Here is a 14,818-nt window from a genome sequence, read left to right as displayed (position 1 = left end):
CGTTCCTGTATATTGCCCGACATAGGACGGCCATGGACGCCCCCCATCCGGAGCAATCGAGTCCTATAAGAACTGTCAGACATTGAAAATCCTTCCGTTCATTGACGTGAAAGTTCAAACCTCGCTGTTGGTCCAACCGACCGGAGGAAGAGTTCCGTTGTGGGCTGAGATATAGTTTAGTCATCCAGCATCAGACCAGCTATCACCAAACACAACCAAGTCGGCGAAGCTTTGAACCTTCCATGCATATGAAAAAGTGATAAGAAAAAGGCATTGGATGGCATAGGATGGTATCATACTGTTGTATTCTGGGTAGGATGAAAGGAGAAAACTTTGACCTAGTTTCCAAACTTGAATGTGACCGGACACTGAATTTATATCACCGAAATATGGTTCACTGAATTAAGAGACGAGGGTTGTGGGGGAAGCAACTCCACCTCATGTGGTGTTAACATCCCAGTTCCGCGGAGATAAATTTTTTGATGTGTCAGAATTTACGGTATACCAGTGTACGTTCTAGGCATTTCTAAAGCCTAGGTAGATTCTCTATTGGTCACAAGGTTTAGGTGCTAAGAAATATTTCCCTGCAATTTGGAGTCTTTCTTTCCGCAATACCCGCACAATCACTGTTCGGGAGTTAATCAACAGTCCGAAGTAGAGAGGCGCTTCCGTGATAAGGCAACTCTTCAGTGCCGCGTCATTTTAAACAAAAGTTACGGCGGTTGTTGCGGGAACTGCACTTTCTCTCAAGGGGGACCGCCGGTCGTTCATCTCGCTGTATTTCCTGTGTCGCAAATCTCATATGGACTATTCTTCTTTACACACGATATCAACACGTAACCCATTCCAGCGAAGCGCAAACACTCTAGGGTTGCTTGTGAGCCTTGCCGGGATCGTAAAAGGAAATGCAATGGGCAAAGCCCATGCAATACCTGTAGCGACTGGGGCTACGAGTGCCACTACAGATGCCAGCCAACTTCACCATCCCAGCCGCCTTCTCTTGCGCTGATCGCAGCACCGTTTGATGCTGCACCAGCAAAGTCAGACACTACGCTGAAGAAGAACGAACGACAGTATGGCGAGAAAGTCTTACGATGCCTAGAGGCAAACCCTGGGGCGTCATTTGTAAGAAACATTAGTATCAAGATCGACGCGACAGATGCACCTAAGATGAACCTTTTTGGATGAAATGTTGGATGTCGACAATTATCACCTAATCCAATCGCTCTTCCCCCCCCCCCCCCCTGTCCATCTTCGAAATTACCTCTCCGGACGAGACTCAAATCTTGCCAAGGTCTACTTTGACAAGGTCGATCCATGTTATGGACTGGTCAATCGTCAAGTATTTCTTTTCCCAACGTCTCAATGAGCGGTCGCAGTCAAAATTGAGCAACGACCGATACGACAGTGTTTTTATCGGGGTCGCTGCGCTCGGCTCGTTATTTTCACGGAAGGACGTGACGATTACTGAGCTGCATCTTGTGCAATCTGCTCGATCCAAACTAGAGGCGGACATACAGGCAAGACCGTCATTCGACATTGTGACAGGTTGGATCCTCCGAGTGATATACAGGCGGATGACGGCTCTTCCATACCCAACCTGGCTGGCGAGCTGCACTCTAGTGCATCTTATCGAGGCCTCTGGGGTTTGCCATGAGCTTTCAGCCTCCTCCTTTGCACAAAACAGCTTGAATGACCACGATCTCAAGACTGATCTCGTGGGAATTGCCTAGTACTTGAATTATGGATCTCATTTGACTTAGGCCTTTCTAAGGTGTCATGTCTAAATGACAACTCATTGCCACCTATAAAAATGACATTCTCAGTTTGTTGCCAGCATCTGTCAGTCTAGATCCGGAACAGGCAACTGAGGACAAAAGCCTTGAATCGTCATTCCTGCAACTGTTAGACAAACATCACACGGATCCCCCATTCATTCTTGCACAATGCAACTTGGGACTTTGTATGCTTCGGCGCCTCAACTCGATAACCCATAATTTCGGCCCTACGATAATTGATCGTATACTTGTTCTACTTCCGCGAGGCCTCCGTTCAGCGAGAATCCTGGTCAAAGCATGTTGCCTGTGGCATCATATTGCGAATATGCCGTTCCACACTGTCATTTGTTTGCTCGTGCTAGACATGCGCGCATCCTTCGAACGGCTAGCCGAGGCTATGCACACGTCGCGCCTCGTAGCTTCAGTATACGCTATGGATACAATGAAAAACGCGTGTCGCACGGCGGAGCTCCTGATTCTCCTCTATCAGCGTCGCCGACGCGATGACATCAAAATTCTAGACGATCTGATTAGCATGCATGAAGAGAGAACAGAAGCAACGGTTCAGCAGCCGGTATGGCCAGATCCTGACCAACTTTCATGGGTTGAGAACTTGGTCGTTGGAATTCCGAGCTTAGAGGGAATCGGATTCGAGCAGCTCTTTTCTTAGGAACACAGTTTATCAACATAAGGATCGGAATTCATACCCCCAATCCCGTCAATGTGATTCTGCCAATAAAAGTTGCACAAATAAAGCTTTAGAAGCTCATTGTCTCAACAAAAAGCCAAACTTGAACTTGACCCGTACCACGGCACATCTACCAATCTATTCCTAATTTCGAAATATTTGTGTTGAGACTCATGCAATAACTACCAAAACACTTGGGCCCTGATTGACAAGGTATCAATTGGATACATCAGGCATGAATCCCGATCAGCATCTACCCTACTCAGTACGCCTAGTACGTTTAGAGAACTCTCTCCTTGAATAGCAGATCTCTCCTACTCTCTCTGGAATGGACCATTTTACATGAGCTTTCTTATGCTTCTTTCTCTATTACATCGTAAACTTCAACAATATATTCTAGTTTTATTCACCCTAGACTTCCATTTATCATACTTTATGTAACTATGCTTTACCACCTCCAAGTTCAACCACAGAGCCAAACTTTCATACAGATCTTATATAAAAGTGCTATAAATAATTTGGCCCATGTAGCGCTGATATGTACTTTAGGAGGGGTTTCAAACAACTTGCTGGCCTAAGACATAATGACCGAAAGGGGAATGTTTCGATTGACTTTTACAATTATGAGGTGGTTCTTTATACTACAATCTTGGAGGGATATAGAGGGTCGAAAATCGACCTCTTCATCGGCGAAAGTGGTGACGTAGGGACATGGAGCTAATGCCAGTGTCTAACTTCGTATGTCAAATTTTCTTTATATTTGACATTTCTTCCTAACTTCCAGAGTGGCAGAGGGGATGACTGAATACGGAGATATGTGTAAGTCAAGTGCTATTGGAGCGGTGGGCTACCTAGGCTACAAACAAAGAGAGAAAATCTCAACTGTCCCTTCAGCGTCCTTTAGCAAGACAGAGATAGTATTCCTACTTTTATCGACTTTTACGTCTTCTCTGCCCGATGAGAGTCTAATTTCTGTCTACCTGGGCCGCCACAAAGAAAGGAAGCGAAATAATATCAAATTCAGTCATGATTCATAACATTTAGTACGTGTAACGAAAACTTAACTTGTTCACAAGTGGGAAGGCATCACGACTTGTTTACCAGAGTCAATATTGTCCTTGCGCCACAGGCTCGTAACGGTCTTCTGCTGGGTATAGAAGGCCAATCCAGGCTTTCCATAGAATGTGTTTGCGCCTCCACCAGCAATACTCTTCTTATTCCCTGTGAAAGAGAACATGGGAAGCGGGACTGGGATGGGAACATTGATACCCACCTGGCCCGACTCAACATTCTTTTGGAACCAAGAGGCCGCCGAGCCTGACCGCGTGAAGATAGCAGCTCCATTCCCGTACTCATTGTCATTCAGGAGCCTAACAGCTTCATCGAGCGTTTCGACGGACAGGCAAACTAGTACCGGTCCAAAAATCTCTTCTTTGTAGCACGTCATCTTCGTGTTGACATTCGTAATCACTGTGGGCGCAACCTATTGACAGGAGAACATCGAGAATTGTTAGGGCAATCCATTTAAAGGGCTGGAGAGGTTTTCTTACAAAATTTCCATCTGGATATTTCTCGGGAACGTGTGCCCTTCCATCTAAAGAGATCGTTGCACCTTGCTTCGATGCGCTTGCGATCAGAGACTCGATTCTTGCCTTGCTCTCGGGGCTGATGACCGGGCCCACATCCGAGTTCTCTTCGAAACCGGCGGATACAACCAAACTACGAGCCTTCTCGATAAGCTCTGGTATCCAAGATGCAGTCTCTCCGACTGTGACAAGCACACTGAGAGCCATACACCGCTGACCAGCTGCTCCAAACGCTGCACCAGCAATCGCGTTTAAAGACAAATCCTTATCAGCATCTGGGAGAAGGACAGCATGGTTCTTAGCGCCCAGGTTCGCTTGAACACGCTTACCGTTTGCTGAACCCCGAGAGTAAATGTATTCTCCGGCGCGGTTACTACCGACGAAGCTGATTGCCCGGATTGCTGGCTCATCCAAAATGAAGTTGACCGTTGCAGCGGCGCCATGAACGACATTTAGCACCCCCTTAGGGAATCCCGCCTCTCTAGCAAGCTCTGCTAAGATCATGGCAGCGCCAGGGTCGCGTTCAGAAGGCTTTAAGATGAGGCAATTGCCTGTCACGGTTGCGATAGGGATACACCACAGGGGGATCATGGCGGGGAAGTTGAATGGACAGATGGCTGCTACAAGTCCCAGCGGTTCCCGGTAACTTCGCGTTTCCATATCTCTGGCAACTTCGAGAACATCACCCGTGAGCTGGGTGGTAATTCCACACGCCGTCTCAGCCACTTGCAAACCACGGAGAACGTCGCCTCTAGCGTCTTTGAAAGTTTTGCCTTGCTCTAAGGTAATGGATGCAGCAAGGCGATCCCAATTGGCACGAATCAGGCTTACAAAATTGAAAAGGATCTGCTGTCTTGCCATGATGCTTGTTGCCCGCCATACTGGGAAGGCACTCTGGGCTGAAGCAACTGCAGCGCGTAGTTCCTCATCTGTGCTCTGCGGCACCCGTGTGACAAGATTGTTTGTGGCAGGATCAAGCACTGAAAACCATTCGACGGCTTTGGAAGCGACGAGTTCGTTGTCAATAAAATTGGCTGTGTCACAAGGGTTGGTAATCGCCTCGTGTGTCATCTGCACAGTGGGTCGGCGAGAGGAGGTTGGTGTGGTAGAACTCATGATGTTTGTGAATGGAAAGTTAACTTGAAAGGAGTGACATCGAACTTTTAAATCGTGCCTCGTTACATCAAAATTCCTGTCGGTTCCGATCATTCTAGCCGACATCAGCTCGAATCGGGTGTTGCGGAACCCCACGATAGGTGGGTAAGGGAAGAGCAGATAGCTGGGGAAGTATGGGGAAAGTTGGAGAAGTGGGTTTATTAGAAATCATCTTTAGACTTCCTCAAGCTTGTATCTCTACTCCCAATGTAATCTTTTTGTTGAATGATACCCGCTTCATTCCCGTTCCGCACCGCGCCATGCTATCTCTCTCCAAAATCACCGGCGTTCACCACTAAGATGACCAGTAAAGGCAAGTTATCTTCCCGAACCCCTCATTTACCTAGGGGGACGTGCTCAGGAGTATTTGGATAGCTGATAAGCTTCAAAGAACACCGGCTATTGCGGCTAGTCAACAAGCCAATGACGTTCGGTCTTCTGAGTAGTATCGCGCAGGGAATAGAGTGCGTAGCAACAACAGAAGATAGGGTATCATGGACATCCAACCTCGATCCTGAATTTACCCTATCATCGTGTGAAGAGACTATATAATCGTGTGGTGTAATCAATTTGCAATCACTTGACAATAACCTCTTCGCTGCGTACCAATATCTCCACCATGTTCAATTCAAGTGACCTTCAAGGTGTTTATCCATGGACCGCATCTCCTCTCATTGTATCCGCCCCCATGGCCAAGGTTGCCATGCCCAAGCTCGCAGTCGCAGTCTCCAAGGCAGGAGGCCTAGGGTTCATTGCAGCCGGATACTTCAGTGACCACCTAGAGGATTTGCTAGAGGAAGCAAAGGACCAACTGTTCGGCGAAGAAGATAATCAGACTGAGAGCAGTTCACCCCAGCCGGTGTTTTTGCCAGTTGGTGTGGGCTTTATCACCTGGAGTGCGTCTTTGGTGGATGCATTACCTGCTTTTAAGAAATACTGCCCTTGTGCGATTTGGCTGTTTGCTCCGCCACATGGATTCCAAGATCTTGTCCCGTGGGCAACCCAAATAAGACAGGCCACGTCCCACAAGACACAAATCTGGGTCCAGGTTAGCACCGTGGCAGATGCTGTCGAAGTGGCCAAAGTTGTGCAGCCAGATGTCATCGTGGCTCAGGGCACAGACGCGGGAGGACACTCACTCGCCCGTGGGGCCAGCATTGTGTCGCTGGTACCCGAAATTCGCGACAAACTCCATGAGATTTGGACGCCTACACAAGGTCGAATTAGTGTGTTGGCTGCTGGCGGGATTAGTGACGGACGAGGTGTTGCTGCTGCAATCAATCTCGGTGCGCAAGGATGTGTCCTTGGAACTCGGTTTCTCGCCAGTCCCGAATCAATGATCGCGAATGGCTACCAGAAAGAAATCCTGCGTGCTGCTGATGGTGGCGTTAGCACAACTCGGACAAAGATTTATGACAGTGTACGAGATATCCATGGATGGCCAGAGCGGTACGACGGCCGGGGCGTGATCAACCAGACATTTGTGGATTCCTGTAGCGGGCTGTGCGAGGGTAAGAATCGGGAACTCTATCGTGAGTCCTTGAACCAAGGGGATGAAGGCTACGGGCCTGAAGGGAGACTTTGCACATACGCCGGGACCGCGGTTGGGCTTGTTAAGAATGTTATGCCGGCGGGCCGCATCGTTACCACCATGCGCGAGGAAGCCAACAGACTCCTATACGGTATTCGCCAAGCAACCAAATTGTGAGATAGTGAATTCAAAGAAATGGCATTCTCTTATACTATTCGAATCTTGGCAATACCGTTTTACAAGCGTTTCAAGACAATGATGCACATTGAAGTGGAGCTAATTGCTCTTGCTCACTAAAGTTCGAATCATCCGTCTTTGTATCTTAGGTAGGCCTAACACTTAAAGTCTAAGAAAAGCATGTGCAATATCTCAAAGCGTCGTGGTGTTCGGAGATTGGCTACGCGGCGTGAAATAGTGTGATTAATGTCAAAGGATCCGGCCTGGAACCTTTCTTCTTCAGATTCCACGAAAAATACACGGTAAGAGTCTGGGTCATCAATCACGAATTGTAATGGAATATCCAGTGTACCTTCCAAATCATTTTGACTTAAGATGCCGAGAATTTTCGGTATCAAAATCGGTCGTAAAATGGATAATTCGTAGATTGTAATGATAACAGAATAGCCAAAAGATCGAAGCTCTTTGATGATCTCCATGATATCAACATACTTCTGGCTGGTCTCTGTGAGGCTCTGTCCAGACTATGGTGAAATTGTGTGCCTGCCTCGAAGTATTCGCAAGGTAGCCAAATGAAATTTCACAGCGTGGTATAAGAGTCTGAGCATTGTGTATAGCTGGCTGTCGCCTACCCACGCACCGGGTGAATCCAATCCAACGAAATTGATCTCAAAAGTAACGTTGGTTTCCCATCTATTGAGACTGCTTTCAACATCATCGAGGGTTACACATTCAAAGGGCTGGCCAGTTTGAAGCCATGGTTGATTACTGGCTGGGGTGTGAATCGATATGGGAGCAAGACCACCCATAATTACCGCCAGTTTAGCTCTTTCAATTGACATTACGGCAATCTTGCATTGTCTACTTATGTCGCTCACGTCGTCGGAAGAAACAACACAAACTACGCTAAGGCGGAAACCTTTGGTAGAATCGAGTTTCCTTTCCCTAGATCGTCATAGTTAGATCGTATATTAAACTAGCTTATAAAGGGCTTCTGTCTCATAATATAAGGTACTATCTTACTCGCTAACGAAAATAAGAAATTACGCGCCGCGAACGAGAAGTAGAAGTAAAGGCGTACTAGATCCCAGAGGTAGATACCCGCTAAAGAAGGCCTCTTAGTTTAAGAAGCTTCTTAATTAATTACTAAGCCAGTAGAAGTAGACAAAGTACTTCCTCCTAGTGCTAGTATATATAAAGAACGGGCTTTGGAACCACGTACACGGGCTATATACTAAGGTATAGTGGGTATATATCAACTAAGCATAGATTTAATAGATGCCTAACTAGATAGATTTATTTTAGTATATTCAATTTAATAGAGTTGTGGTTGATATATATATAATTCGCTTGTGAAACACGTTAGCGATCTTAGATAAGATCGGAAGGCGATACGGGGTTAGTCGAGGCTGACCTATAGCTAGATAAGAGTACGTCGGCGGCAGCGCGTTTTTAACAGCGTCGATATATAATCGGATCCGGTTCGATAGATTAGTATTAATATTAGTATTAGACGAAGCAATTCTTACCGTATAGATATCTTATTTGATTTAGCTAGTTTCCTAGCGTAGCTATTCAAATTGCTACTTCTATTCCTAGCCGATAAGGTTCTTAATTAGATCGGTACTAAGCTCCTAAATCGATTTTAGATACTCTAATACCGGCCTTAGGACTTTAATAGAGTTGTTACTACTAACATGATTTAGTAACTAGCGTGCGTCTTAATTGGCATCTAATATACCCTCTTACTATGAGTTGTAGAATTTTCGCGCCCCCTAAAAGGGGCGGCCACTAACTTCCTAGCGCCAACATACTTACTACCAATATAAAATTGGTATCAAAAGATAGGGCCGGAAGGTACAATTAACTTACAATTAAAATAAGAGTTGTAGGCCTCGGCATTGTGGTGCAATTTCAAAAATTAGATTCACACAAAGATATGTGTTTTTTCAGTGGAGATATATCTACAAGATCAGTTGCTTTTTGTGCCATCAAATCACGGGAGAATGGACAAAATAGGAAAGTAGGGAACCTTTTCATTATAGGAAGGTGCGAGTGTAATCTCCTTCAAGGTCTACTCTACTTCCTAGTAACCCTTTCCCTTCCAATCGTCCGGACAAAGAAAGAACATGCGTTGAAGGCAAGAAAGACGTTGACTAAGAAAAAGATGATGATTCGGGAAAATAATAACGCCCTGAATTTTGCGATGGAAATTGAAAGTAGACATGCCTACAACAGAAGATGCGCTGTGGCGCCGAGATAGGTAAGAAAGAAAAAGTGCAACAATAGCGGATTAAATGGTTGAGAAGGGCATGGAGAAATAGGTGGCGTGAAGTAGGTCATTGAAGCTTAAGATAGTACATTAAGGTTGATATAAGGAAAGATGCCGTTGATAATTTAGCCATAACGGCCGACGGGAACATCGTGACGGTGAAGATCCTTGGACCATTCCGGTGCAACCTTATCACGCTCGTAGAGCAGGCCACAGTTATGGCAGAGTGTCTGGAAAAGATGGTTAGAAACTGCTTGCAGTACATTCTAGAGTGAGTAGCACTTACCCGTGGGCCATCTGGACCATCACGCACAGCCCAAACTGCTGTGCCCCACACCGCACAGTTCTTGCATCTCCAGCTTTGACGTTCCCTGTGGATGGAAAGCATTAGTGAATATTCCAACGAAACGTATGTAGTAACCACATACCATTCGGAAAGCGTGCCACCACCGCCACCGTACCCAGCCCCTGATCCGGTATCAGGAGTTCCTCGGCCACCAGGAGTGCCACTTCTGCCCGTAGGGCTCAAGCTGCGGAACCGGCGCTTGCGCTTATTCCTTTCTCCACGTCCGAGTGGAGTCTCACTGTCTACCTCGAAGTAATTGCCACTGTTCTGCCTTGAGATCTCAGGTGTAATGCCCGTGGTTGAAGAGAACCTGGCTGTTTCTCGGCGCAGACGTCTGATCTGACGCTCACGGTCACCTTCTCTCCGCTCAATTTCTTCCTTGGACAGTGTCTCGACTTGAGGTTGCCACCCGTCACAAATTGTTTCAGGGTCATAGCGCCAGCCAGCCTCCACGCCGTTGGCTGCCAAATTGTCGATTTCGTTACCGTAGCCGTTGATAAGGGCACCGCTTTCGCAGACTTCCTTTTTGAACTTCAGGACTGCTTCGTAGATGGCATGCGAAATCGCACTGACCCATTCACCACCAAGGCTGAGATCTGCGCAAGTGATGCGCGCGAACTCTTCAGCCATGCCAGGTGGGTGTAGTAGAGACCACTCGAATTTGTCTGTGTACAACTTGTTTTGCAGGTTGATGTTGAGAGTGATCAAGCACCGATATGCGTCATCTGGGTTCAGAAGGCTGTCATTTACCAGCGCTTCCTTGGTTACGGTGACAGTGGTCGTCACATTAGGCCGGCTATCAGGTGTCCCAACGTTGGCAACAGCTGGTGTCGATGGCGTGTCTCTCGACGGTTCAGTCTGTGGCAGAACACTGGGCACGGTGCCTGCATCTGTGCTCTGGAAGAGGGGGTGGAGAGCAACACCAGCGTATTCCTCAAGCTGCTGTCGGATCTGATTGCTGATGGTCATGGTCGTGGCTTGAGGATTTGGGAGATCAAGATCGCGAACGAAACCAATAGCAAATTCTTCAGGCGTTGAGAGTGATTCGTGGAGGTTCCATAAGAAGGTATCCTTAATACGGAAGGGGGGTAATGGTTCGGGTCTGCGATACGCAGGAAGAGTCTGGTTGATGCTAGGGTCCATGGCAGAGCGTGGGAAAGGGAATGGTTCGAGGGGTTGATGAGCGGGGACTTCGACGTCAATTCGGATGGGAACGAGTGTCAAGGGGAGTTGCGCTTGAATCTGCAGTTGATCGGCACACCTAGAATCACCACGCTGTATGTTAGCCAGATTAAGGATAGATGGGAAAGGCAGAGGCCACTGTCGTTAATGGCCACATCAGTCCTGACGATGGGGAACATACGCTGGTCGCAGCATTCTCTTGATCATCCACTCGCGAAAGAGGCCTTGCACCTCCACCGGCGCATGCACTTCTTTGCCCAGCTTCTCTGAGTAGGGTACCGACTTGTCGGTGGCGGATTCTTCGCGCCGAAGACTCCTCAGTCCCGTCGGCCGCCGGGGCCCATCGTTCTCATCAAAATCCTCGTCATCAAATCCATCTTCTGCATAGTTGATGGCGGTAGTTCCACGCTTCGTGGTGCGCGGAGTCGGGCCGGTCTGAGACGGAGGATTGACAGGTGTGAGCAACGCGTTTCCATACTGGCGCATGCGCGGAGGGTAGGAACTGATATATCCTCGAAGAGGGGACATGTTGGCGATTCAATTGCACAATAACATGCCCCTTCGAGGGTATGGGTGGGAGGATAGAGAGCTTGCGATTGTTTTGATCGGCTCGATGTTCGAAGGGCTGATCACTGCTGAGGCACAATTGAGAATGGTCCAAGCGCGAAAGAGTGAGCAACGAGCACTTGTATGATGCCACAGCATAAAGTAAATGTGTGACAAAAATCAAGACCGCGTCAAAGGCATCCAGATAGGATCCAGCTGGAGAGATTGGCTTTGAGATCGATATTCTGCGCGACTTTGCCCAATTCGACGCTAGTCCCATTCCAGGGATGGCATCATGTGATCAATGCCTCAGGCCATCAAATCAAACAGATTATTGTAGTACTGAGGATCTATACTGGAACCATAGGTTTACTAGCACATACGAATTGCCATGAAACTACCCCCAATCGCGAAGTTGGATAGCACCTTCGTGAACAACGCACCGATGCCCTGGATCTTATCCATCGCGTCTTCTTACCCTCACGTTGAAACTTTCACTCTTGTTCTATTTTCTGTTTTCCTCTCTCTGTGCCTCTCTCTGCCTCTCTCCCCCAAGTCTGCGACACATCATGTTGTCATCTTAAAGATGGAAGTCTCTGGCGTTTTTGAAGATTTTCGTGGGACTGTCGTCACATTTCCCGCTAATAACAACACCCTTTTCACGCAAAACTGGGTGATTGATAAACAGCTTTCCAAGCACATCCATCGCCTCACTGACCACGAGATAGGGGAAGGACTAGGTCCCTCCTTCACTGCCGGAAAATTCGGTTGTCACATTGAAAATGGCGCTGGGGCAGGTATGTATACACCTAAGAATACATCGAAAAGAATATCTAAAAAGACATCTAAAAAGACACCTAAAAAGACACCTAAAATAATATAGCAAGGCCGCATAAGCGGCCGACTATTCTCGTAGGCATATAAATAGAAATCATTACTAGGCACTGGCCGTCGCCCATTGTTCTTGGATCACGACTACGTTGTGGACTTGGCTCATTGTCACAAATCCAAAACAAGGAAACGGAATGTAAGGCAAGGTTACAATTGCCAACTAGGTCTGCACCATATATTCAATCCTCACAGCCAAACTAACTGATGTCCAAGAAATCTTTTACTAATCACTAATCAGACTAGAAAATGAATGCACCGAAAAGAATGAGAACACCCAAACTGCTGAGTACGCCAGCGCTGCTGTCGGTAAGATAAAAACTTGGATATTTGTTGCAGACATATTTAAATGCAACTTAAGAAAAAAAAAAAATAACAGTCGAAACTTCGAGGCACAAGGCCGGGGGAATGATAATCGCATATGCACGGGAAAGAAAAAGGGAAAAAAAATCAGCGGAGCCCAATAACACTCTGCGATGGGATTAGCTATCAAGAGTTTCGAGTTCACTGAGGGTGGGAGTCTTACCATCTCCAAAGTCCACACACGCCGGATCCAGACCTTTACTGGCCCCTCAACGCCCTCGACGTCGTTCAGCTCGATGCCCTCCCACCAGCAGCGGCGGGCAGGCTTACGCCAAAACAGGAGAAGCTTTTGGGCCATGCCCACAGAATTGTTGTTTGACAGGTCTCCGCGGATATCAGTGCGAAGTTTGGCCAGTGCAAGACTGCAGATTACCGCCTTGTTAGGCTCCGGGGCGCGGTGACCCCACTGGTCAGCACGATCAAATCCTCTGCATTGTATATTAGCATGGGACCATGATTGAGATCTCGAGTTCTACTCACCCGGCCGTCAGCATTTCAATAAGATGTTGCTCGGTTGACCCAATCTCCTCGCTCTTGCGCAGTCCAGAAAAGATGCCGTCCTGTCGCAACAGCGACCTACCGGCTGCCCGTTTGACATCGAGCATTTCATCGTGTCCAATGTCGGCGCGAGGGGGGATCACATAGAAGTCAAGATCCTCCCGGAGGACAATGATGCCAGCACGGTCCTGCAACATGTCACGAGCTGAGCCCTGCATTGGGTCCGACAATTCCATGTCTGGTGAGTTTGAGCCCGAAGGCAGAGAGGAGGGAATGGTTTGGGCAACAGTTCGGAAGAAATCCAGCATGTACTGAAGTGAGACCGGGTCATACTGGATGATAACTGTCAGAGAGACTTTAATACTCAAGGTAGGGATTTGCGTACGTCAACTGGGAATACATCCCCGTCATGGAACCCATTTGAGGAATGTCCATCTGGGAGGAGGCCATTGGGGAAAAGGGAGAGCAGAACGAATTCAGGTAAAGTCAACAGCTCATCTCGCGAAAGGGTAAACCGCGTACCACTATAAACTCGTTAGTTCATGCATGATTGAGATGTGAATCAATGTGTGATCCTACCGAAGGTCAAGACCGACGTGTTCATCTCCGCCGATATCTATTATCACAAGTTAACGCAAAGCACATCAAGCGGCCTTTGTTACAAAACATACCACCAAGAGTATTAATTGGCGGACCCCCGGTCTGCTGGACCTGGGTTATGATGCTGGAGGCACCTCCTGCAGCAGCCATCACGTAGGTGAATGACTCAAGTGGACTATAGCCTTCTGTGTATGGCGGTGGTGGTTCACCGTCGTCGGAAGAGCCCTCGTTTTTTGGTTCAGTGAAAGACGCTTTTGTGTCAGCAACAACTGCCGAAGATGGGGCCGGCTCGAGCGACTCCTCGACAGGTGCTGGAGGCGCTAAGGCTGGAGGACAAGCGGGTCCAGGTTCAGTAACTTTATATGGGCGATTGGTGTCTGGTAGTGACGAAAAGATAAGAGATGAAAATGGCGGAGGGTATGCGGGTGAGGAACTTGACGCCGATGCTGGGGAGTGCGGTGGAGGTGCAGTGTAATAATCGTCGTCCTCCTCTAGGGAGTCCGTGGGATGGGGCGGGCACGCCGTGGTTGAAGGGTCCGACGGCGGCGTTTCTCACGACACCGTGGTTTTCTATTATTGCCTGAATCAAGTCAGACAGGCTGATCCGCGCAACGAAAATGTTCAAACCCCAACCTAGTCTAGCAATGCGACTGATCTGGGTCGAGTCTCGTCCAAGCCGGCCGTGTTCGAGGGTGACGGCTTTCCAATTCAATGACTTTCAGCACCGGGATGAAAGAATGTTTCCAAAATGAGTAGAACAGATATATGCTCTCATCTGCTAAATTCGCAGTGATTGAGCGTTGGAGAAAGAGAGGCAGCGCTTAGAGGTTGGGGAAGACGGGTAGATCAACTTGTCCAGGTGGACGGCGGTAAGTCCGAGCGCCTCACTAGCCATTGAAACCTTGGCACGTGCCGTGTCCTCCTGTCTTTTGTTTTAGTTTGGAGTTAGCTTGCATTTAGTTGGATTTCCTGTCTCTCGAGTCGAATTATTATTGTGGGATGATATTAGACGTGCTTAGCGAAGCGATATAATACCCTCAGGGAGTATGCCTATAGGCTTCGACCTATTTCCAGTCGGTCCCCCGCAAAACCGCCTGGATCTCTCGTCTCATACGATTGTCAGCCTACTTTGATTTTGATTTCGGTCTTCAAAAGAATCTTAGAGCTGATTTTTAGATACATAATATGAACTACTTCCTTTACTAATT

General features: G+C 47.7%; 7 protein-coding genes across 7 annotated transcripts; 4 read left to right on the top strand and 3 right to left on the bottom strand.

Moving 5' to 3' along the window:
- Nucleotides 1-802: 802 nt before the first annotated feature.
- Nucleotides 803-1,188, top strand: N7537_005021 (Zn(II)2Cys6 transcription factor domain-containing protein; the record flags this gene model as incomplete). Its single annotated transcript, XM_056896078.1, is given in 2 exon segments — nt 803-836; nt 851-1,188. 2 exon segments carry the CDS (start codon nt 803-805, stop codon nt 1,186-1,188), a joined length of 372 nt encoding a protein of 123 aa, XP_056755826.1.
- Nucleotides 1,189-1,322: 134 nt separating this feature from the next.
- On the top strand, nt 1,323-1,733 carry N7537_005020 (uncharacterized protein; the record flags this gene model as incomplete). Its single annotated transcript, XM_056896077.1, has 1 exon — nt 1,323-1,733. The coding sequence occupies one exon, from the start codon at nt 1,323-1,325 to the stop codon at nt 1,731-1,733; it is 411 nt and encodes a 136-aa protein (XP_056755825.1).
- Nucleotides 1,734-2,103: 370 nt separating this feature from the next.
- N7537_005019 (protein RDR1) lies at nt 2,104-2,448 on the top strand (the record flags this gene model as incomplete). Its single annotated transcript, XM_056896076.1, has 1 exon — nt 2,104-2,448. One exon carries the CDS (start codon nt 2,104-2,106, stop codon nt 2,446-2,448), a length of 345 nt encoding a protein of 114 aa, XP_056755824.1.
- A 1,087-nt stretch (nt 2,449-3,535) lies between these two features.
- Nucleotides 3,536-5,168, bottom strand: N7537_005018 (CoA-acylating methylmalonate-semialdehyde dehydrogenase; the record flags this gene model as incomplete). The annotated part of the gene is made up of 2 exons (XM_056896075.1): nt 3,536-3,949; nt 4,017-5,168. The coding sequence occupies 2 exons, from the start codon at nt 5,166-5,168 to the stop codon at nt 3,536-3,538; spliced, it is 1,566 nt and encodes a 521-aa protein (XP_056755823.1).
- Nucleotides 5,169-5,826: 658 nt separating this feature from the next.
- On the top strand, nt 5,827-6,915 carry N7537_005017 (nitronate monooxygenase; the record flags this gene model as incomplete). Its single annotated transcript, XM_056896074.1, has 1 exon — nt 5,827-6,915. The coding sequence occupies one exon, from the start codon at nt 5,827-5,829 to the stop codon at nt 6,913-6,915; it is 1,089 nt and encodes a 362-aa protein (XP_056755822.1).
- Nucleotides 6,916-9,312: 2,397 nt separating this feature from the next.
- Nucleotides 9,313-11,243, bottom strand: N7537_005016 (putative RSC complex subunit Sfh1; the record flags this gene model as incomplete). Its single annotated transcript, XM_056896073.1, has 4 exons — nt 9,313-9,417; nt 9,474-9,558; nt 9,616-10,794; nt 10,897-11,243. 4 exons carry the CDS (start codon nt 11,241-11,243, stop codon nt 9,313-9,315), a joined length of 1,716 nt encoding a protein of 571 aa, XP_056755821.1.
- A 1,356-nt stretch (nt 11,244-12,599) lies between these two features.
- N7537_005015 (putative general stress response protein Whi2) lies at nt 12,600-14,159 on the bottom strand (the record flags this gene model as incomplete). Its single annotated transcript, XM_056896072.1, has 6 exons — nt 12,600-12,620; nt 12,676-12,940; nt 12,993-13,342; nt 13,396-13,534; nt 13,590-13,626; nt 13,682-14,159. Coding segments are annotated over 6 exons (1,290 nt in total), but the record flags the coding sequence as incomplete, so codon positions are not given.
- Nucleotides 14,160-14,818: the final 659 nt, after the last annotated feature.

Source organism: Penicillium hordei (genome assembly GCF_028827395.1).
Source record: "Penicillium hordei strain IBT 12815 chromosome Unknown utg000002l_segment0_segment0, whole genome shotgun sequence".
Classification (NCBI taxonomy): domain Eukaryota; kingdom Fungi; phylum Ascomycota; class Eurotiomycetes; order Eurotiales; family Aspergillaceae; genus Penicillium; species Penicillium hordei.
The sequence above is the reverse complement of the archived record's forward strand: the minus strand, read 5'-3'. Positions and strand labels throughout refer to the sequence as shown.